Below are 23,851 nucleotides of genomic sequence, written 5' to 3' on the forward strand. Positions count from 1 at the left end.
TTGTGTATTTTAGGTTTTACTGGTCTTTGCATTTTTGAGTAAATGGATTCCAAGATGTCAAACTAAGGCTTTGACAGGAATATCACATGGAGTGGTTAGAATGCAATCGTGTATGCCACTAATTCACATTAATTCTTATTAAATGTTTACCCTGATGCTTTGGAAAGCATAGTGCCTAAAAGACAAAGTCAGACTTTGTTAAAAGGGTGTGTGACTGCAGGCATGAGAAGGTTCACCCAACTGCTGTCATTCTTCTTTGTAGTAACAGGTTAAACAAGACAAGCACTCAGAGAGCGCAGTACTCTGCCAAGGCTGCTCAGTCATTGCATCGGTTCTGACAGATGAAATCTTAAATTCAAAAAATATTTTGTGGTGAACACAGGCATGTGATGCATGTGTATGTTATGTATAGATAAGAAAAGCGTGACCTAAATATGTAGGGTGGCAGGAATTGATGGGACTCAAACACCTCTGGAATTTAATCATTTGTTCCTTATATGAGTTACGACGGATAAGTCCCGATAAGTCTGCAACCATCGACTTGTAGTAATGATGTGATCGTCAGCAGGCAGCTGAAGTAGCTCACTTGTTGTCATAGTTACAGCGACACTGTGCTGTGATCTGGCAATACAGAAATCTGTAGCAAATCCATGGATCCAGACTATAAGCAGTATCACTGCCAAAATGTAATCACTTGGTCCTTGTGTCATTTCTGACCTTCCCAGAAATTGTCATCCCAATCTGTTTGTCTGTTTTTGAGTAATGTTGCTAACAGACAGACAAACGGACACAGACTGACAAGTACGCTGACAGTCACATAATCCCGCCATGTTGTCTTCAGTTTTTTCTGAGGGAAGAGATCCCCTGATATGAACTATGAAATCCACCGCTGACATCAGTGATTTTAAATGCTATTACCTAGATTTCAAATAAATTATGTTCACCGTCATCTATTGCAGTAACATAAAAGTTAACCAGCAGTAGAAACAAACCAAAAAAAGTATTTTTCTGTCTGAAAAGCTTACTAGCTGACTGTATGTTAAGCTAAAATGTTAAGCTCGCTAACTTGAACTGTTAGCTACTGTTGGCTAAATATCCTTGGTAACTGGTGATTAATATTATTTACATGTAGAAGAATTTAAATTTCAATGTTGATAAAGCTGTAATAAAGGTATAACCCTTGTCTGGGGCCCATAAGTTCCAAATTAATTGACAATAATCACTTTCTTAAAAATTTAAATATATTCTGCATGTATTGGCGAGCTAAGTGACAGTTAAAAGCCAGGGCATGTCAAAATTTTAAAATAATCTGATGTATAAATAACACGTTTTGTAATGATCAAAATTACTTGTGAGGTAAGTTAATTTTAGAAAAAGAATGCATAGATTTATAGCATCTTATTGAACTGAATATGTGTTCACTTAAGCATATTTCTTGTGTACATATTATATTCTTTAAAAATATATTTAAAGAAAATAGGCATTAACCTTTATTAGGGGGCATCTTAACCTGGTTTACCTTCATTTCACATTTTCTCCCTAAAAACGCGGCAAAGTAAGTTGATACAATATTACGTCTATGTGGTCCCACATTTTATTAACTAGAGAACATGTGATCCCTCAACACTGCATTTTCCTGGTCACATTTTGGTTTCCATTTTAGTTTAACAAATTATGCAACCTCATCTAAAAAACATGCGGATGCAAACCACAGTATATGAGGAAATGGCTGCACCGCCGCACCGGCTGCACTTTTCTTTGCGGCAGAAACTATGTTTGCGCTTTATTTTTTGCGTCATTTTGACCGGATGTAACTGTTGGTGTGGACGGAAGGCAGCAGTTAGACAAGTTACATGTAGTCCCTGCAGGGTTGTGGACCACCGTTATACCGCTGTGTTATTCTGCGCGATAAATTAACTAAGCTACGGAGCTTATTCCAGTCGGTTCGGTTCTCTCGGTCGGTCGTTAACGGTTCCGTTAGCTGTGTAGCCGCTTGAGGACGTGTCGTTAACTTAACACTGAAGTTAGCACTGTCGATCAAATAACGGACTAGCCAGTTAGCTCGCACCCAGCTGCCCCGATACACAGGGCAGGGGTAAATGATTAACTGGATATGACTGTAGCTGTAATTTGCCCTTTCTTCCGGTGGGATTATTCCGGTTGCATTTCGCTCTGTTTTCTCGTTGTTTTGCCACGATAAGTGTTGAGTTAGCAGCGCTGTAGGATGGCTAGCTGAGCTAAGTTACCGCTCCGAGAAAAGGCTTCGTCGTGGTCGAAGCTTTCGCTTTTCAGAGCTCATGTTGATCCCAGTGAGGAAATAGCTGTTGGTTAATACAGCTGCTATGATTTCTGCGTTACCTCTGGTGAGTAAACCACACCTTCAACAGGGAGTGACATTTAACTGCTGTCACTTTGTCATTTCTTCACAGTCGCCAGCTCAGCAGCTGGACCTTCACTACAGCTGTGGACCCTTGCGGTAAAACTTATGTCCATGCGGTGTTTCTCTCTCATATCCAGCTCCTGCCTTGTTGAAAGACTGCCAGTGAGGCACCAGGTTCAGCATGAAGGCCCTCGGATCCAGATTCTCCTTTTATGCGGGTTTGTGGTGGGAACCTTCACACTGTACTTGTTCCTGCGGCAGGTGTGGTTTGCTAAGACTCTGTCAGATCAGCAGGCCAGCAGCTATGCCAAACTTCATGACCACCAGCAGCAGCTTGAGGCAGAGAAGAAGATATGGAAGAAAGAGAGGTCTGCTCTTTTCAACCTGAAGCACCCACACCATTTAGGTAAGTCATATAGAAGAAATGTCTCCAGAAATGTGTGCACATGTGAAAAGACATAATAATTACATAAATAGCATGAGCTTCGAAAGTATGTATTTGTTTTGTTTGAGGGAATTAACACCACCCTGCAGACTTCAGTAAATAATGCATCCACTTCCTTGTTTGATCCTTGCTTACACAGTACTGTGGTGGATCAGTGCTTTTTGTTTGTGTGAGCAATGGTCTGTTAACAATACAAATCCCCACCAACACTCACAGTGTAAAGAAAACCTAATTGTTAGATTGTGAAGTCTCTCAGTTATGTTGTTTGCCATACCTTAAAAAACTATTTCCATTTTAAATGTACCTTGAAGGCGGGAAAAGTTATGCGAGTAATAGAATTTAGTACTCTAAATCCCAAAAATGGCACCAGACATAACAACCAGCTGACTGCAAGTGTGAATTCAGACTGCCTGAATTTAACATAATCTATATAATTTACCTTTTTGTTTCTAGGATTAAGACCCAAGCATCACCAAAAGATAGGTCACCAACTACAGTAGACAATAGTCAGTGATACTGGCTGTAACTTTTTGGCCTCTTTCCATGTTTGCCTTTGTAGAGAATAACAACAGGCTTTATGCTGTTTTTAGACCTCAGTAGATTAGAAGACATAGTGTCAGTTAGTAGTTTCAAGGGCTTATCCAGTTACTATTTTGCGTTACATAATTGATGGGCTTCATTGAATTGATATGACTGATGCGATATCTGATTCCTTTCCATCACTTACTATACATACTGAGGAAACAACAGTCTTTTGCCTCTTCATCTTTTAAGACATCCAGTTGTACCAAAATCATTTTTGAAATATTAACATTCTAGTGATCTCTCAACCTCAAGTTAAACAGTCTTTTACAGATATCTGCAGTGCTTGTAAAAGATGAAATCATCCACTTATTTTTCCAAGAAGGCAGGAACTGAGAACATATCACATATACACAAGAATAGCAATGAAATTCTATAAGAAAAAGTATCATTACTTGCACACCACTACACTAATTAAAACAGTCGCAATTATGAGGTATATAAACGAGTAAATCTGAAGGGCCTTTCTGAGCAACAAGTGTGTCAAGGTTCAAACTCATGCTCACGATTTGAAGTGGATATTACAGTGTGAAATGAAGTTATTGTTCATATTCTCTCTGCCAGGTGAGGATAGCAGGGTGGCTGATGAATTGTACAGAAAGGTGCGTATTCTCTGCTGGGTGATGACTGGACCCAACAATCTGGAGAAGAAAGCTCGACATGTGAAGTACACATGGAGTCGCCACTGCAATATTGTGGTCTTCATGAGCTCCGTGGACGACCCCGACTTCCCCACAGTAGGACTGGGTACAAAGGAGGGTCGTGATCAGCTGTACTGGAAAACCATTCGGGCCTTCCATTACGCTTATGAGCATCATGCTGACGAGGCAGACTGGTTCCTCAAGGCAGATGACGACACCTATGTAATTGTGGACAACCTGCGATGGATTCTTGCGAACCACACGCCCGATGAGCCGATTTACTTTGGGCGAAGATTCAAGCCCTACACCAAGCAGGGCTACATGAGCGGCGGTGCGGGCTATGTACTGAGCAGAGAGGCTTTGCGAAGATTTGTAGAAGGTTTTAAAAGCAAAGTGTGCACTCACACTACCTCTGTGGAGGACTTGGCAATGGGGCAATGCATGGAGAAAGTTGGGGTGCTGGCAGGAGACTCCAGAGACACTGAGCACAGGGAGACATTTCACCCCTTTGTCCCTGAGCAGCACCTCACTGCCAAGTTCCCAAAGAGCTTCTGGTATTGGAGCTACTGCTACTACCCCATCTCAGAGGCAAGTACAGCAAACACTGCACTGTGTGTACTCATCACCTAGTACTGATGTCATCCTCTGCATTGTTCTTCTAGTTATTGTTAAAGTTTCAACATGCTGTGTCGTCTTTGTTTGTTCATCAGTGGCAGTTGCATGTTTGTTGTCCAACTGGTAAATCCACATACCATGGAGAAGTTAGAGTAAAGACTCCTCTGCCAGACTGATGCATTTTAACATTCCTTAACAATACTTACTCTGCCGAGGAACACGGTGCAGTTATGTGCCGATCGGCATGTGTTTGTCTGTGAATCTGTCCATGTGTAACATTACTCATAAACGGACGAACAGATTTGTATGAAATTTTCAGGGAAGGTCAAAAATGGCACAAAGACCACCTCATTAGATTTTGGCAGTGATGCAGCTTATAGTCTGGATCCACGTATTTGTTCAGGATTTCCCATTGCAGGATATAGCAGCTGGCATGGCGTCACCGTAACTATGACAACAAGTGAACGCTGTGTCTGTTACCTGCATCAGTTCCCTTGACCCGCTACATACGCAGTTCGGTATCTGTACATAACGTATGCATGCACAACACCTGCCTGCTCACGCAAGGTGATTTTTTTTTATTGATTTAGTTAGTTTGTGGGTCGATCTATATTAAAATGCCAGAGTCTATGTTGGCCTGATTTCTAAATACACAAATTGAGAAATGAACAGTCTTGACGGAGCACTGCGCTCTCTAAGTGCTTTTCTTGTTTTCTTAATGTGTCACATGTGCAGTCACACAGTCCAGATTTAATTTCTACCACCCATTTCTGTTGAAGTCTGTTTCAGAAAATGGAATTCCTGAATGTCTTATTCTGCTTTTTAGGGTCCACACTGCTGCTCGGATGTGTCGGTGTCTTTCCATTATGTAGATGCTTCAGGCATGTATTTATTGGAATACTACACCTATCACCTGCGTGCCTTCGGCTACAAATACCGTTACCAGCCCCCCCTCCCACCAGCCTACAGCATTGAGCAGTCAAGACCCCGAGATTCTGCAGAAGGAAAGAAACTACAGGCTCCTCAGGAGAACGAGCAAGGAGAGGTGGAAAGGGCTGACAGGAAGCTGGATGCAGATCCCCCTCCTGCAGCTGGTAAAGACCCTCCTGCTGCTGACAAACAGTAGGACTGTGTGGATGTGTTGAGAGAACTGATCATTAGGGGAAAGAGGAATTGTTCTTTTGAGTCCATTTTGATCGTTTTAGCTCGTTTTTCAAATTTTTTTTTCTGTAAAAATCAGAAAAACTGTCCCCTTTGAGCCCATGTTTCTGCCCATACAAGGGATCTGACTGCGGATTCTTGAAGTGAAGGACTGTAATAATGCAAACTAGAAGACTGGTTTCAGACTAAGAGATGATTTATAACATTTGCCCTTATATTTCAGTTTTCTTAAGTGGTTTTTACAACCAAGTGTCTTCTTTTTCTTTTAAAGTTGCGAGCACCTCTCTGTAGGCTGTGTATTCAATCGAAAACTAACTAAAGGAAGTATTTTAACAGTTTTCCAGAGCCTTTTAAGTTTGAACTTGCCAGTTTTTAATGGCCTTCTTATGTACTGCAGTCCCTCCAAACTTGATCTACCAGTCCCATCTTCTTGATAGATTGGGTGTGTTTGACACCTTTTCACATATAGAGAACTGTGTGCCTGCCGATTACACGTGTTTATGTGTCTTGAGCTCAGATAACAGCCAGACTAGAACAAAATCCATTCAAAGTCTCCAGTATTTGTTTTGAGCTTATTGTGGTTACCCAGTTTTAGCGTCAATGTTTTAGACTTTGGCTTTGGACTGCGTTTGAAATCCGTTTAATACAGGCAACTGTAGCATTATGACAGTGTTCTATGTGGAGCTTTTTATTTAGTTTTAGGTGAAGTTTAGTCACATTTTATTTACACTTAGCTCTGTGAAATTTACATGAAGAAACTCTTTGTCGCAAAGAATATTTTTTTGAAGTTTTTATTTGAAAGTCTATTTACATGACCAGAGTGGAATTATTATTTTAATTGCAGATTAGTTAATAAACAACTATTTTATCCATTAATCAGGTAGTTACTTTGTTGTATGAAATGCCAGAAAATAGTGAAAACATTTCCTGTCATACTTTCTAAAAGCAAGGTGATGTCTTCAACCTTGCTTTTCAACTCGTATTCAAAAAAGCCAAAATAATCAGTTTATTATTGTATAAGACAAGGAAAAACAGAAAATCCTCTCAAGTGAGAAGCTGGACCAAGATTAATTAGATATACTTATCTACAACAAATGCAGCTTAATACAGTCATTCAGTTATTAATATGTTTTCATGTAAACTGTTTTAGAGAAATACTGTGCACCTCTGCACATGTGGGCAGTAGTCAGAGACATGCTGTCTGAAACTAAGATGAAAGCAAAATGATAACGAAACTAACATCAGAGGAAGGATTTATTGCAGGACTGTTGTGAAAGACGGCTTTAGTTTCAGGTGGACCTAATGAACCGGGAAATACACTGTAATAGACGTCAGTGTACGTAGTTATTTTTGTAGCAAAGCATTGTTTGGATGCATTCATGTATCTCAATGGTTCATGTGAATGTAGTGAGGTGCTTTAACGGAAAAGTCCAAATGATTACATTTATGCCATTCAGCCAAAGATTTCCACAAGGAATAAGACCACACTGAAGACAGACAAACCATCGTTTGTTTGTGTAGTAATGTGTAGTCTTGGCAACATTGCAGTGAATCTCACTGCTTTTCATTTGTTCTTAAAATGGATATATGCTCAATTAACAGCAGAAATTAAGTGTAGTTTCTTTGCTGGCTGGATACACGCTCTGTTGGGAAAGGAAGTCATCATCAAATTATCTGTTATGTCTCTGTAATGTCACTCGGTCGATGACAAACCAGTCCTGGCACATAGTTGTCTATCTGTGCTTCCAGAAACCGGCACTGTATTTGCATACCTAAAGATTTCTCTGCATCTTCCCCCAGTGGACTCATTAGCTTGTGCCTTGTAAATGGAGATTGTATGAGCCTTCAGCTGCACACGTGACTTTGCACTGTGACATTACCACAATGAGAGTGTTGCTTTCAGATGGAGTATTATTTTGTTGAATCCTTCCATTGTAATGCCAATGGCCTTTGGGCAAGCCAGTGAATGACTTGTTCATGACGTGTTTTTTTTTTTTTTTTTTTTTTAATTTCTTTGAAAAATTAAAGTGGGGGGGCCGATGGGGGGCCAGACCAATTCTTTTACAGTGAGTAGACATTGTATATTTTGAAGTATTCATAATATTTCCTATACTAGTTTGTAACCAAACAAAGAGGAAAATTCTAGGAGATAGATTTATGACCAAATACTGGAAAGTGCAGAACAAAACAGAACAAATTTGGCATTTATGTAAAAATTGAATGCACTTGAGTGAAACAGTTGCTGTTTTTCTTTTTAACCACTTGAACTTTTTTTAATTTCTAACGGTTGAAAATGTATGAGGTAATGATGCCTGTGAAAATACATTTTTGTAAGTGTTTACACTCAGTTTCCATCTGTGCATGAACACAGAGCATGTTCAGCTTCATTTTTCATTTCTTCTTTTTTCCGGTTTTAACAAAATCAGCATGTTTTAATTAAAGGTTTCTTTTGAAGTTAATGCACGTTTGTGCAAGTGAATTAAACTGTCGCTGACTCATTGTTGATAACGGCCACGTCTGGTTTCTAATGGGAGTGATACAACACATCCCGTTCTTGACAATCTTCTCAACGTTAACATTTTATCAAAGGGAAAGGTGTGTACAGTGCTGTATTTATATTTGAAATGTATTTATGTTGGTACTGATGTCTAAAGGGAGTCAGTACACTTTAGTGTGTAAATGCGTTTGTGTTAGTATGTGAGCACATGTAATCAGTGTGCAGGATTGTTTTTAGTGAATGGTACTTTAATCACTATAAATAAATGCATATTTTATTGTACATCTTGTTTACAGTTATTTCCATGACATTACATCATGTCAGTGTTTTACAGTGACAGTAAAAAATGCACATGCAGGGTTAATATGACTGTTTCACCTGTCTGTGGTTAAATAACATCTCATACGTTGTCCTCTGTATACAGGAGTCGTGAAGGTTGTCGACTGGAGGTTTAAAGTCTGCGTTGCTAATAGGAGGATGTGTAACATGTCCTGTACACAAAGCGTTGGATCCTGAGTAGAGACAAGCAAGGTTTGGTCAAAAGATTTAGTTGCAAATATAGTTTTCTTTCTTTGTTTATTTTTAGCGAGGAAGCAGGTGAGAATTTCTTACCTCTGCCTCCCATTATCCATGTAGCTGCCTCCCTTGTTTTTAATTATGCACACCAACATGCCTTTCCTGTTGCACACACAGAGGAAAAATGTCTCTAAATTACCTGCACTATATAATTATGCAGTCAGCCGTTAATTGATGCAATCACTATAATGGCTATAATCACACAAAAAGTCCTGATGTTGATTGTATATGAACTAGAATGGAAATCCATCCGTATTTTCTTTCCAAGACCCAGATTAGGCACTAATTTAGGAGATAAAACTTCAGGAAAAGTACATTCAACCATTAATCATGGGCGTGAATCACTTGTGATGCTCTAGTCTGCCACTTCTGCTTGACTTGTAACATCTAGACGGAAAAGTGCTTTGGTGAAAAGCTACTTAAACCAAGTAGGAATTGTTTGCTAGCTTAGGATTTAAATTGAACTCTGAGATTCATTGCTTTGGTCTTTGGTTGTCAAGCTGCTCAGAATGAGACCACAAATATGGATTTAATAATGGTGATATGGAAAATAAGTTGATTTAATGGAGCAGGGTTAGTTATAGCGGCGTTTGCTTCCTCTTTTCTCTCAAACATGCTATACCTGTATGAAGCTTAGTTGAAAAATGTTAGTTTGTATGATCATAACCAGACTTCTTGACAAAATTCATCACGATTTATCACTCTGCATTTAGGAACTCTAGAATGTCCTGCCCACGATATATGTTGATCACAAATTCTTAATGAATCACTACAAGTAACGCATTTTAAGAGACACGTATTAAAAGTTTAGTGAGAGCAGATATACCAGTAGATTTAGTGATATTTGAGTGACTTAATACAGGAGAACCAGCTTCTCAAGATTTGACGTGGCAGTCCGCCTGCATGTAAATAAGTGACACTCCTTTGATGACAGCAATGTTCACATTCTGTCCAGAGAAGACGGATGGTTTCAGAGAGAACTGAAGGAAAACATCTGTTAAATTAGAACAACCATCTCTAAACAGAGGAGTCTACAACTCCACTTATCAGGTATTTATAATGCTATCTTGAGATCTCTCCACAAATAGTTCCACCATCATTAACCGTCTTCAGTTTAAAAGCCTTTTAGACCACATTTCACGTCAGTCTTATGTAAATTGGAGGTGAAAATAAATACCAAGGAAGCGCCATCAGTCAGTCAGTATTGAAGAAGCCTCTTGGGTGTGAGATGAAACGCCTTTAAACAGGATGAGCAGACGCTGTCATCTTTTTTTAAACTATGACATATTGCAATAACTCATTGGATTGTGATAGATGAGGAAATCTAGTTTTTATTTCTAATAAAGCAACCAAAAAAGCTAATTCATATGTTACACATTCTCTTACAAGTGCACTGGGAAGTGAAAAGGAGAACAGAATATTAAATAGCTTCCTATGTGAATTCCTTTCAGTGAGGCAGAAGTCACTCACTTGTCCTCTGACCCAGCAGATCAGCCAGAACCTCATCACTGTGTCCTGCTCAAGACAAACACAAAATATGTTTCAATGCACGTCAGTGTAGGAAAATACTCGATGCTGGTCTGACAGTGAATTCCACTTGAAGTTCTTACTTTTTCTCGACACTGGCATGTTTTTTTGGCCTGTGAAAAGAGTTGCGGTTTAGACGACCAGTGTTAAATCGTCAGTCAAAGAACTGATAGCGTTCACTGCAAACACAACTCACTGTTTGGTTGCGCTGCACTTCTTCGTCCCATTAGACTCACGAAGCTGTCGTAATCGATGTCATCAAATCTCTTCGACGCTGCATCTTCACTAAGACATCCGTCTGACTTCTCCTGAAAGCAAAATAATCATTTGTCAGCCTGTTGCTAATTCTTATGCATTTCAGCTGCTCAAAGTCTGCTGCAGTGATTCAGAGGATCAGGTATGCTCCAACCTGTCTCAGTGGGTTGTAGGTCTCTTCTTTACACATTGACCTCACAGGAAACAAGACAAGGATGATCAGCGCAGCCAGAGAAGCAACAGTGCAGCAGTTTGCAGTTCTCCCCATCACTCTGAAATGGAATCAGTGCTTTAAAAGGATTTCCAAATGATTCAATTCTTTTTATTTGTTTGTATTATTTTTGACATTGTACATTAATACTGAAGGATTAACACTTTATGTTCACAACATAATGATTTTAATGTCTTCAGTATTGATCTATACAATGTAGAAAATAATTATTGAATGAGAAGGTGTGTCCAAACTTTTGACTGGTAGTGTACATCCTACATTAAGTCATACATAAAAACATCGTACAGTATTGTTATATTCTAATGACTAATCAAGAATTTTTAATCACTGGTTAATCAACTGGTATAAAATTGTTACTTTTTTAAAATCCTATTTGTCGGAGAGAGACTCATTTATTGTAAATCCTGTATTTTTTAAAGAATTGTTTATCATTGTGTTTGTTTAGTCTGGTACATACTTTTTAAATAGTGGTTTTATGGCATGTTTTGACATAAACTGCTGTTACGGCTTTCTTTCTGTATGGTTTTGACACTTACTGGGCTGTACTGTGAGCAAAACAGCAGCAGTCAATGATTCACCATCTTTCAATTAATTCATGTCAATAACATTTAATGCTGGAGTTCACTGAAGAAACAGGAGCAAAAAGCCTGCGGACAGTTCATGAACAAATTTATAAAATTAAAAGAATATATAGTTTTTTAGGTATAAGTGGAGAAATACTTTCACAGAATTCATACAGAATGCATCAACTGTTCATCAAACCAAGTACATATTTCCTCAGATGATTATTAGGAAATACTGAAGACACTTTCATTCCTAGAGTTGTTTTCAGCATTTATTAGCATCATAAATATGAACACTCCAGACAGTTTTGTTATTAAGTGTGCCAGTTCATTCATTCATCCAGTTAACCAAAGATTCATGCAGCAGAACAGAAAATAGAATAATAAATGCATCTTCATTTCTTCTGTGAATAGACAGACCAGACTATCGTAAAGTTATTACATTCATCTATTGCAATAAACTACTGCAAAATAATGAAAACTTCATATTCCTTACCTCAATCTGATCCTTCAGTATGAACCGGTGACCTGTTCAGCAGATATCACAGGAGCTCTGTGGCAAGTCAAAACAACGCTTTCTGCTCCGCAGCCTCTGTGTCTCAATTATTATAGTTCTTGAGCTCATTTGTAATCCAATTAGCACTCCACCCACCACCCAAACCCTGAGCCCACCCCTACACACACACACACTCTCTCTCTCTCTCTTTTGGGATGGAACAATAATTGGTTTATAGAGGGAAATCATACATCTTTTCAGTAATGATTATTTAATGAATTAACCATTAAAATGAAATTTGAATGTACATCACTGACTAATCATTAATTATGTCACAAATCCTATCCTTACTGACTTAACAGCCAAATGACCTCATGAGTCTGAAAAGTTGGAAACCATCTTTACTGAGTCGCCAACAGTTCGCTCTTGTTGTTTTGACATAAATCTGCTTACAGAATCATAATTTTGAGACCTGCCTCACTACTTCCAACGTTGAAGCAAATGCTAGTAGTGTCTATGATTAGGGTTAAACTTATTTTGTTAACAAATGTAATGTCCTGAAGTGATGAAACACAACACGTCTATGTGTTTGTGTGGACTGCATTTACAGGATGCTCAGAGAAAATTTACATCTTATTTGCCGCCATGAGAACACCAGAAATATAATACCTTTGCTGCTAGTATTTCTGTATGACATACACTTCTTCCTCTGACATTTGGTGTTTGTATTAAAGAGCAAATTTAATTTTTGATACTTAATTTACAATACATCCCTGTTTTGCACAACATGGCACACAGTTACAGTGTAATATAAATAAGATAACATGGGTCATTATAGAGCTATTTACTTATACATATTTTGTTCTTTTAATAACTGTAAGCGACAACAGTAAATAAAGACCCTTAAACCATGACGTGTGTGTGTATGTCCCAGGAAATGGATTCTATAACGCGCCTGTGTGGCCGGACTTGGAAAGTTTTGTACGCCTACTAGCGGATACTGCTGTTCTGTCTACTCTGTCTCTGGCTGGTGTTTGAAGCATATATAACTCCCACGCTCTCTGAATGTCTACTGAAATGATAAGCGGAAGCCTTCTGACTGAACCCAAAGTCTGATTACGCCCACTTGCAATTTATAAGGTCATATTTTAACAGAAAGTAAAAATCATTTTGTCTCACAAACACCAACAACAACTCCTGTTTTCAGTCCTATAATCCTCACTGTGGTCATGATAGCAATCAGCATAACAGAGGTACATTTAGAACAAGTTTTGCTTGATTTTTTCCATATCTGAAATACATTTAAAGGATAACAAGGAACATTCATTTCAGACTGCTGAATTGGCTTGAAGCTTTGATGTTTATGAGGAAACTTTATGTCCTTGTGTCTGTAATGCTTTTCATGAGCAGATCTGATATGATATTAGTAGAGATGCTAAAGAAATAATCCTGCTCCTGTCAGAGGCAGTGTTTTGTTTGTGTGAGTAAACCATGGAGCATTTCAAAAAAATGAAAGCCTTATACTTTTAAAAATGTTTTTATTGGACTCGGTGAATTCGTGTGTTCTGAATGCTGAGGGGGACTCCTCAATACTCCCCCTGTAGCCTTTAAAATCACATCCACAGTTACTTGTTTTTTGCTTTTGTTGCTTTAGAACATTTCATGAATAGTTTGTTGCATCTATTCACTTTTGTGGCATAAAGTTGAATTATAAACTGGTACCACTTTTATATCTGACCATTAAAAATAAAGCTACAGCAAGCAGTTAGCTTAGCTTAGCACAAAGACTGGAAACAGCAGGAAAAAGTTAGTTTGGGGTTGTCCAAAGGTTATAGAATCCACTAGCAGGACCAAGCGCCTCTAAGATTCACTAGGTGGCACACTATTGTTAGTCTGTACAAAAACTACAGTGAACACTGCACTATTTCATGAGAAGTGTGACTACTTGGGTTCTCTGCTGGTTCACTGCCAACTTACCAGTTCAGCACATAATCCATCATGTAGGCCACAACTTCACATTTTCACATTTCCTAATTTAAATAAATGTGGTACAGATGGAACACTTTCACACTGGCTTCATGATTGTAGCCAACAAATATCACTTGTATTCTGAAAGCAGACAAAAAAAGTATTTTGGGCTTTTCTCGTGTTTATACCTGAATGAACTGGAATTCATTGAGGTAACAGAAATATCCCCTTGTGCCATGATTTCACAACAATGTTGACACTAAATGTTTGCTTCTGCTACATGTCAGAGGGAACCTGACAGACTGGTAGCACTTTAAAGTGTCGTCCTAGTTACATATTGCCACTGTATTGCTTTTTTTTTTTTTTTTTACTGAAAAGGCTCAAAGCTATCAGCTTATGTCAATGCTATGTGATAAGTTCTGACTGGACTCATGGGGCTTATTCCTATACATTAACAAATGTCACATCCCTACTGATTCCTTTGTAAGCAGCCCTCCAGTTACCCATCACACTTCATTATCAAACACCAGCCAGTTGTCTGATTTTACAGACCGTGAACGGACTAAAACACAGGAGTGTTACACAGTGTTGAATGTTGAGGGCTGTGTACAATTAAGGCAAGGCAGGTGTATTTCTATTGCACCCTTCATGTCCAAGACAATTCAAAGTGCTTTACATAAAATATTATTACAGTGAGGTGCAGATAGTTAAAAGATACTGTGCATTTTTAAGCCAAAATGATTCATTTGTGGTCATTTTTCTGGCTGGCAATGATGTAAACAATTGATAAACTACATTGTGCAAGAGACATAAATGATAAACTTTATGTATAGCCTTTTTCTTCTTCTTCTTCTTCTTTTTTTTTTTTTTTTTTTTTTTTTTTACAATTTTACAACAAAAAAATGTCTGTGTCCAAGTTATTGAAATGTAATACCCACAAAATAACAAAACAACTCTACTTTCAGTGCTTGAAGGTACGAGGTGACCCTAGCAACTATACACTGGACAGGCAAGGATAACATCTACAGCATTTTTTTTGAATAGATTAATCTATTAAAAGATCACTCTAGTCCATTAAAACAATATATCTTAGAGATTATTCCATTCTATGAATGTTATATAGCAGTCAGTGGTGGATGCTTTATTTGCAGTGTAGCAGTTTTTCTAACATGCTAATAAGCTTCTTGCATGTCTCCAGCAGGTTTTCCAGGTCTTTGAGGCTGGAGGTCCTCCTCACTGTCACTCCATTTTTCAGTTCCTCCACAGGTTCCCAGTGGGATTCAGGTCTGGACTCCAGCTGGGCCTCTGCAAAAAGTTGCTATTATATTCTGTTGAGAATTTCTTGTCCCTTTTGGCTGAGTGGCTGAGATCATTATTTTGCTGGAACGTCTGATGCTGCAATAGGCCAAGTTTTTTCAGCACACTGCCGGATGTTTTCCTCCACAGTCTTATCGTCTTCCTCTTTTCTCGTGATACCTCATTTCTAATGGAAACACATAATTTGATGACGCCTCTGCTGTTGTTGAATGTCTACTGGAAACGCCACTTCTATACTGGAGTTCAAAATCTTTTTAGACATACTTTGCTTTTACCACATATTGCACACATATTTACGGCTGGTTTAGATTTTATTTGTGTCGCTGCACTGGGGTATAATTTTAACATTTATAAGTCATTAGCCAGCTTTTTTCATGTTGTAGCAGGCTGCTGCATACTTATGATTTATTATTATTATTTTTACACTTTATGAAGTTCATATACCATCAAAAATATACACCCCCTGTCAAAAGTTTTAGGACACTTTCTCATTCAAATTAAGTAGAACCTGTCCTACAACTTTTGACGGGGGTGTATCTACCAAATTTGGTGCACATATGCAGCACATCAGGCTGAACAAAAAAGTCAGCGACAGCCACATTCCAAACCCAACAGGAAGTGAGCTATTTTGCGTTGAATGTCAGATTTTGCCCATTTTTCATTTTTTTCTAGAGTGAACTCCTCCTAGGGGGAAACTCCAATTCACCTCAAATTCGGCCAGTACATACAGGAGGCCTTAATGATCCAAAGTTATTCAAATCTTTTTTCCAAGGTTGTTGCTAGAGGTATGGACCTGTACCCGTAGCCTGTGGACTACGGATTTTTGGTTTGGTTGGTTGTGCAAAGTCAAAGGGCATGTCCGTGGCGGCCTCTGGAATTTTGATCTTTCGCCATGAAATTTCAAATGCTGTGTAAATGTCCTGAACATGCTCTAATCTGCCTGAAACTTTATATGTATGATCAGAGTCCTGCCCTGATCACATCCATATGATGGAATACACCCCCTGTCAAAAGCTGTAGGACAGGTTCTACTTTATTTGAATGAGACAGTGTCCTAAAACTTTTGACAGGGGGTGTACAAACACAACTTGAATCATCAACCAGAAAGTTGGGTCTTGCACACGGTTGTGTGACGCAACCGGACTATGACCCCAAACATACATCAAAAGTGGGAAAGAGATGACTAAATCAGGATAGAATTAAATTTTTAGACTGTCCCGTCCAAAGTCCTGTCTTACATCCCATCAAGAGCCTGTGATGAGGAAACATTTCTGTGTCAGAAATCCAGCAAATTTAGTTGAGTGGCACCCACTCTGTCAAAAGGAGTAGTCAAAGATACATCAAGCTGCTTGTGGATGGCTACCAGAGTGAGGTGAAAATGGACCGGTGATGTTTAACTAAATGTTAGCATTTCTGTCCGTATATTTTTGATCCAGCAGATTTTGTCATATTTCAAGAAGGCCTGTAATGAAATCTATGAAAGAACCAAATGCATGATTGTTTTCTTGTGATAAAGATGCCTGAGTTTCAATGATTCCATTACAGAAAATTTAGAGTTGTGGGAGTCATTGGAAACTCAAGACCATCCTGATATGCATGGTGTCCACAAGTGTATGTAAAGTTTTGTTCAAGACTATATCTACACATCTAGCACAGCACAAGAATTATTTCAAGTGTTTGGGCATCTGGAGAATGCAAATTTTATAGTCACAGTTTATTTGATGTGTCGTGATTCTTGAGTGAAATGTCTGACTCTCTAGCTGCTCAGTGCTCCACTTTAGACATTTACTGTGCATGCTTAAAACAACATCAATGAGTTTGATCAGAAAGAATCAAAGCTACAGCAGAAATGTTACAGGCCAGACCTGAACAATGAGCTGAGAGAGCTCAACTGTTCTGCTGAGCTAAAGTTACCCAGATAGCAAACTATGGGTGAATCAATGTTGAATCTATGTTGAGACCTAACGTCGAAATTATACAGAAAGCGCAAGGTTGGTAAAATGTTGAGTCAACGTTTGCTTTTCAACCATAAATCACACTTTACCCAGATAGCAAAAGATGTTAAATCAATGTTGAATTAGGGTTAAGAAGGTTGAATTGTGGTTACGGTTGAAGACTGATGGTTGGATCAACATTGATTAAACAACTTTTTGTCAACATTGAAGTTTGTGTTTAAAAGATACCATTGAATCTACATTGTATTTTGGTTTAATTAAAATGTTTGACAGGTCAATATTTAATTAATGTTGAATCTATGTTTGCAAACATGTAATCTATGTAAGCAAACGTTGACTCAACATTTTATCAACCTTGCGCTTTCTGTATAATTTCGACGTTAGGTCTCAACATAGATTCAACATTGATTCACCCATAGTTTGCTATCTGGGTAACTTCAGGGTTCATCACTATGGGTATCTTTATTCAGATCAAAGTATTCATAGTCATTTGATTTGATTGGATTGCTTCTCATAAAAATGTAATTCCAAATATCTTTTCAGTGTCTATTTTCTCTCCCTGCTAGTGTTTGTCCAGCATTAAAAAAAACAAACAAACTCTGGTTGTAAATTACTTGACAGCTCAGTGTGTTTTTTAAGAAGTGCGCATCTTTATCTTTTAGATGACAATCTGTGCCCATCTTTGGTTTCTTCTGGCTTGGTTAAAAAAATTACAATCATTATTGTAATTGGAAGAGCACGTACTAAAAATAAACAATTCATTCAGGTCTCGCAGTCTGCACATGACAGAGCTCAGTATCAGACCACCTCCCCTATGAGATCAGAACATGAAGAGGTGAAAAAAAAGGCTTATTTCATCCAGCAATGTATTAAACTACACCTCTGACATAATCATCATCATTTTTTGTTATAGAGAAGGAGCCAGAAAGGTTAAACTCCTCATCTTCCTCTTCTCATGTAAGAAACTGCACCCAGTTCTTCTTAATGACAACCAGTCTCCTGTCTCTGTACTGGCTTCTATGTGGCAAAGTTTTAGTGTGAGGCCAAACTGGAAAACCACTGCAGGATTTTACTCCGGGGATGAACTAAGTTAGTGTCCTCTGTGGTGGCATATCACCCCCTAGTGCAGTGAAATCAGCGTATCTCAGCCAGTAAAATATAGACTGCAAGGAAGGATATTAAATTTAAAAGATGACACAAGACTTTGACTAAATTAATTTTAGCAACTTTTTTGTCACTGAATCAATAAAAAATTATAAAGCCTTTCTGTGTTGTTGTTTTTTGACAGCTTGCTCTTAAATGATCCTATCCCTACTGTTTGGAGAGGAAGGGGAAAAAAGCTGTGGAGTACTCACACAAAGCTCAGCCAAAAGAAAAAGAGAGAGTGAAAGGCCATGAAGGAAAGAGAGGTATAGTAGAAGTGGGAGGAGAACAAGGCTTAACTCATTGAATGTGAATAAAGGGAGAGTGACCTTTTGTACTAAAATGTTGTTCCGAGTGCAAATGCAAACAGACTATACTGCTTGAGAATGGAAATAAGTGTATGTGGCTTTTCTTTTTGTGACATAATTGCTCCTTTTAGCATGCTGTTGCTACTTCAAATGAATTAACACTCTGAGGTGTGAATCTAAAATGCAATCCGCATTAAAGACTTAAATCCTCCATCATTGTGAGTGTGATAAAGTCACATTTCTAAATGGCACCAACACTTTGCTCTCAGGCAAAATCAGGCTATTTTTGGTGCTTTGGTCGTCAGAGAGGTGGATGAAATGGACTTTTACTGGTGTTTCTAAATTGTGCAAACATTGGCCCTCAGAAGATAGAAGAGTGATGTGTTAGGATCTAACATTAATGGGACTGGGAGAGGGAACAGGTTCTAAGGAACAAAAATTCACCATTTCAAGGTTGTTTTTTGTTTTATATTTTATTTCTTCTTTCGAATGAGCAAAGTCTTTACCTCAAATAGCCCTGCTTTCCTTCACTTCACTTGTTGGCTGTATAAGAGATAAATTTGCTCACGGCATGAGGGGAGATTTCTTTCAAGTATTTGGGTCAAAAACAAAACCTACGGACTGTGTGAGAGGGAGCGGAGGGACCGGGGGGGATAAGAGGATAGCAGGGGCAGACAAACAAAACGGCTTTAGAACACATGGACTTTCCCCCACGTGAATCAATATTCAAGCCCTGATCTCCCTGTTGAGCAATGAGGCCAAAGAGAAGAGGGAGCTGAAAGACAGATGATACAGAGGGAGGGCTGTGGGATGTCATATGTAAAGAAGGAGATTCTCATTGGAGGCAAAGAGAAAGAGAACATCGCTATGCACGTTTTGAGGAAAGGGGGGGTAAAAAAAGGAAAAACAAAAAGCATCCTACATGCTGAAGCCATCTTGCTCACACTGACACTCTGGACTCCAGGACTCCAGACCTGATTATTAAGGTAGGTGTGGGACAAACTGCTGTAAGAGAATGAAAAGATGAATTTAAACTACAAAGTTGTGGGTGGAAAAACATGTCTATTTTTAGTTGTAGTTAGCATGAAAATCAGGCCATGCGCCAATGCTACAGCTCAGTGTCAGTGCTGCATATGGGGATGTTTTGCTCTGTCGTGCATTGCTAAAAACTTTTTAAACTAAAGGTGTTTTTATTTGTTTTCCTGCACATATCTCACGGTTTCTTTCCTCTTATATGAAACCATTCTTTGGTAAAGTTAAAGGGAGATTAACTCTCTTGAATTATTGTTGTTGCTCAAGATTTTTGTAATAAGCTAATTTTACTCCACATTAGGCCTTTTTATATTTGCTCATACCTATGAGGCACCAATTTTAGTGTCTGCAGAGAAGCAGGTGCAGCCATAAAACTATTGAAAGACTGGAGTCTAATAATCTGTGTGAGTCTGCAAGATTAACTCAGCTCATCTCATTCAGAGACATTGTTTACTCAGTCAATGCTTTCATATGTTGTTAGTTTATTTTTTACACTCTTGTTTTCAGTGGCTTTGAAAAAGAGCTCAATCAAGAGCAGGATGATGTCCTCCAAGTTGAAGTGGCTGATTGTGATCCAGCTCCTGCTCAGTGAACAGGCCTTGTGCAGGGTTCCTCCTCCTCTGGCGCCGAGGGACACTCTGCCTCCAGGAACTGATACCCATGAAGAGGTGGAGGAGTTGGCCAAACAGGATCGTCACTCTGTCCTGGGATCCCAACCACAGCCTCATCTCTCATCTGCTGTTCCTTTATCAGCACTCGCACAAAATGAAGAGAGAGTCCAATCTGCCCGACATATGACATCAGTCCTCAGGGCGAAGCTTCAGGGACAGATTCAGGATCACGTCCACATTCGAGGGAACGTCAGCTGTGAGGAGCTGCTGTCTGCCAGCACAGTGGATGACCCATTATCCTCCATGTTCCCCCAGGAGCTGTTGGGTCTGTCTTTAGTGCCTGTATTGGTGGTGGCCGGCTGCCCAAAGGAGGCGCAGAGCCTGGTGCTGAAGCTGTATGACCTGCTGGGAGTGGATGATACAGAGGAGCTCCTGATGGAGGTGGAGGGTCTGATAGAGGGGAGGATGAAGAAGTCAGCATCTACACCAGCACATGCATCAGCAGCATCACCCTCAGAGAGAGATCAAGCAGGATGCCACATGGAGGCTGTGATGTTTAACATTCAGCAGCTGGCCTTGGTGAGAGAAGGCATGTCCAAGCAGGAAGGACAATGTGAGGGTTGGACCAGGGTGAATGGAACCAAGCTGGTGGGGACAGCTGTGGAAGGATCCACAGGTGAACTGGAGGATGCTGTGGGCAGCTGTGAAAGACTGGGATTCCTGTGTGCTGGTGTGACCAGCAGTGGGCCTCTCACACCTGGGATGTACCACGCAGTGCTGAAACAAGGCAGCCGCGTCCTGCCATCCGAATCCACTGAGTGTGAGTGTTGGATCCGTCAGTGCAGCGCCAAGGAAGATGTTTTGTTCAGAGCAGCCTCAGGTCAGCGGATGAAACGCAGTCCCCAGAGGAGCTGCATCAACAAAAGCGAGGAGCGCGTGTACAATGTGGTGGAGTGGATCCCTGCAGTCAGCACCCTCTACAACCTCGGCACAGCTGTGTATTACGCCTCGGTCAACTGCTCTGAAACAGCCAAAGAGAGGGCCATCCTCAGCGCTGTTGATCTTGGAACAGATGCCCTCATGGTGGCCACGGGCGGGACTGCTGGGGTGGCGGGCTACGCTCTGGGTGCAGGGGTGAAGACCGGTGTGAAAGCCGGGGTCAGATACCTGCTCAACTCCATGAAGGAGGAGGATGACATGCTGGTGAACCAGGTCAGCTGGGAGGAGGGAATCATCACCGTCCAGTAGACCGAAGGATCAACAAGCCAGCCTCTGAAGCTTTGACGATTCACACTGACATTTAGATTCAGTTTTAACGATAGAGGATCAGCATCTGTTAGCTTATATATTTGCAGAATAACAAATAGTAATGGCAGACTTTTTATAATCTAGATTGGTCAGAATACAAGAGTATACATTAATGCATTTTCTCAGTGGAATATCAGACTCAAGTTTTGAAAGGGGAATATAGCTTTGATTTGTTTGTGTGACCGTGCATGCACAAACGTCATTTTACATAATTTTACACAAAAGCTATTCTTATTATAATTACTACCATCAAATCAAAGCTAATGACCTAATGAGAATTCAGAGTAAAAAAATAAATGCCATTAAACATTAATTGTAAACAGTCTGATCTATAACCTCAAAAGCTTTAAGCACTTGTTTAAAGATAGTCTCTTCTTGTGAGTAATGGATAAAGTAGTTGAAAAATGTATTGGGCAGCAACAGTGAAAAACTGGTCTCAGGAAACTAAACCTTCAATCCCTCAATACTTTGATTTTGCCTGTTATCAGTGTCGTCTCCTTTTGTTTCCTTTCTTTTTCTCCCATCAAATCCTATTGCCAGTCAGAGTCACATTCCCAGCTCTGGTGTCATTGCAGGGACAATAGATTGACAACTAAATTTTGTTATTTTATATGTTTTTTCCCTTTAAATGTTAATAAATTGTGTATTAAATTTAAGTGCATGCAGTGTTCGTCAGTGTGGTAGTTCAGTATGTCATCTGATTGTCTTTGAAGCCTGTTGTGAGCAGCTGAAACATCTCCACATCTTAAGATAACTGAATTCAATGTGCATTTTCATATTAAATTATAATTTAGGTGAAGTCATTTGTGTGCATTTTAGCTAGCTACTACCTCATGAACAAGTTCCTAGACTTGATACCTAAAATAAAATCCTCCTTTGTGAATAATTTCCTAAAATAGACAATTTCAAGTAAACTATGACTATATGAGCTGAAAGGATCTCTTTTTTACTCTCTGCTCTTTTAGCTAGACCTACAACATCAGTTTAAATCTCTTTTTAATTATTGTTTTAGACATGTCATGCCTTTATTTCATTTATTCGATCGTGGCGGTGGAAAGTTAGCTCTGGGAAAGGGAGAGATGTTAATTTAAAGGTCCAGTGGTCCAGGAGAAATGGGGACCTATTAGCAGAAAAAGAACATGGTAATCATTATGATGGTTTAATTTGTGTGTAATCATCTGTAACTATGAAATATTGGTTTTTGATTTGCTTCAAATGAGCCCTTATATCTAGATAGATAACGGGAGTCCGCCAGGTTGTGATGCCATGCTTCTACTGTAGCTCAGGATTAGTAAACCAAACCCTGGTTCTCGAGAGGACATTTCTCATTTTCATTTTGAAGTGGTCAACACTGTGGGTTCACCTGGAAATGAAGGGTAAGACTGTAGACTGTATATAGATGGATGTAATGACCTTCCACTGGTCTGCAGACTACTGCTGTGAAGCCTTAAGTTCTGTATTTCCATGTCGCTGTCTTACTTTGATGAAACTGGCTGTGGTAAGTGGTGGATCTGACTGAGACCTGAGCGTGCTAACATGCTAGTACAGTAGTAAAAACACACCCAACTTTATCATCCATTTCACTCCAAATGGGAGCATAATTTGCTAAATGAACATCACACTATATTGAAGGAGACGTGAAACTAGCAAATGAGAACACAAACACGTTAGAAAACTGTTTCCTGAGGTTAGAAATCAGGTAAGAAGTTTGGTCATTTATTCACTGACCTCTATACAATCTGACATCTTCATTGTAGTCGCCTCCTGCAGCTTTATGCAGATTTAAGACACTTCTGTGTTGTTTTCCTTTGTGTAGGACATTAGGCATCTAAGGAGGGAGGAAGCAGATTACACGTTACGACACTGGATATTCATGATAAATACAGTTTAAGTGTTGAATGGTAATGTCTAACTTCTAATATTTCATCTTTTTCAGTTTTGCTATTGAATAGCGTTGAGGCTTGAATAAAGAATATACTGTAGGCCTGTAAAGACCTTTTTCACTGAAGACATTTTCATCTTCAGAAAGGCTGAGTTTTGTCGTCTGTCATCTGTTTGAATCTCTCTGTGAGGCCTATTTAAACTCAGCTGGCTGAGACTTCTGTTGAATTTGCACATTCTCCCTTTAGATGTAGCTTCTCCTCCTCAGTGTACAGCATGCAAGCCAAGACATGCAAGTTATGTGAACTCATTTCTTGGTCTCTCTGCGTGCTGGCCCTGTGACAGATTGGTGAACTGA

At 39.3% G+C, this 23,851-nt stretch overlaps 3 protein-coding genes across 4 annotated transcripts; 2 read left to right on the top strand and 1 right to left on the bottom strand.

The window, feature by feature from the left end:
* Positions 1-2,561: 2,561 nt before the first annotated feature.
* On the top strand, positions 2,562-8,603 carry c1galt1lb (core 1 synthase, glycoprotein-N-acetylgalactosamine 3-beta-galactosyltransferase 1, like b). Its single transcript, XM_022191102.2, is given in 4 exon segments — positions 2,562-2,592; positions 2,595-2,786; positions 3,972-4,636; positions 5,490-8,603. Coding segments are annotated over 4 exon segments (1,188 nt in total). The 3' UTR covers positions 5,790-8,603.
* A 104-nt stretch (positions 8,604-8,707) lies between these two features.
* Positions 8,708-11,645, bottom strand: tac3b (tachykinin precursor 3b). 2 transcript variants are annotated; one of them, XM_051948213.1, is made up of 5 exons: positions 10,834-11,645; positions 10,621-10,732; positions 10,508-10,537; positions 10,368-10,412; positions 8,708-8,999 (listed from the first exon to the last, which is right to left on the bottom strand). In XM_051948213.1, exons 1-5 carry the CDS (start codon positions 10,945-10,947, stop codon positions 8,977-8,979), a joined length of 324 nt encoding a protein of 107 aa, XP_051804173.1. In that variant the 5' UTR covers positions 10,948-11,645; the 3' UTR covers positions 8,708-8,976. The 2 variants fall into 2 exon arrangements, 1 of the variants encoding a protein (XP_051804173.1); XR_007941929.1 differs by lacking the exons at positions 10,621-10,732; positions 10,834-11,645 and having other exon boundaries at positions 8,708-8,833; positions 8,934-8,999; positions 10,368-10,595.
* Positions 11,646-19,465: 7,820 nt separating this feature from the next.
* apof (apolipoprotein F) lies at positions 19,466-22,268 on the top strand. The gene is made up of 2 exons (XM_022191103.2): positions 19,466-19,647; positions 20,201-22,268. The coding sequence occupies exon 2, from the start codon at positions 20,233-20,235 to the stop codon at positions 21,550-21,552; it is 1,320 nt and encodes a 439-aa protein (XP_022046795.1). The 5' UTR covers positions 19,466-19,647; positions 20,201-20,232; the 3' UTR covers positions 21,553-22,268.
* The last annotated feature ends 1,583 nt before the right edge of the window (positions 22,269-23,851 follow it).

This window comes from Acanthochromis polyacanthus, chromosome 5 (genome assembly GCF_021347895.1).
Source record: "Acanthochromis polyacanthus isolate Apoly-LR-REF ecotype Palm Island chromosome 5, KAUST_Apoly_ChrSc, whole genome shotgun sequence".
Lineage (NCBI taxonomy): Eukaryota > Metazoa > Chordata > Actinopteri > Pomacentridae > Acanthochromis > Acanthochromis polyacanthus.

Excerpts from the sequence above, each read along its gene's own strand:
- tac3b (XM_051948213.1), bottom strand. The coding sequence starts at position 10,947 with ATGGGGAGAACTGCAAACTGCTGCACTGTTGCTTCTCTGGCTGCGCTG. Across the intron at positions 10,733-10,833 it reads CCTACAACCCACTGAGACAG|GAGAAGTCAGACGGATGTCT; the intron begins GTTGGAGCATAC and ends TTTTGCTTTCAG. Across the intron at positions 10,413-10,507 it reads CATGCCAGTGTCGAGAAAAA|GACACAGTGATGAGGTTCTG; the intron begins GTAAGAACTTCA and ends TGTCTTGAGCAG.
- apof (XM_022191103.2), top strand. The coding sequence starts at position 20,233 with ATGATGTCCTCCAAGTTGAAGTGGCTGATTGTGATCCAGCTCCTGCTC.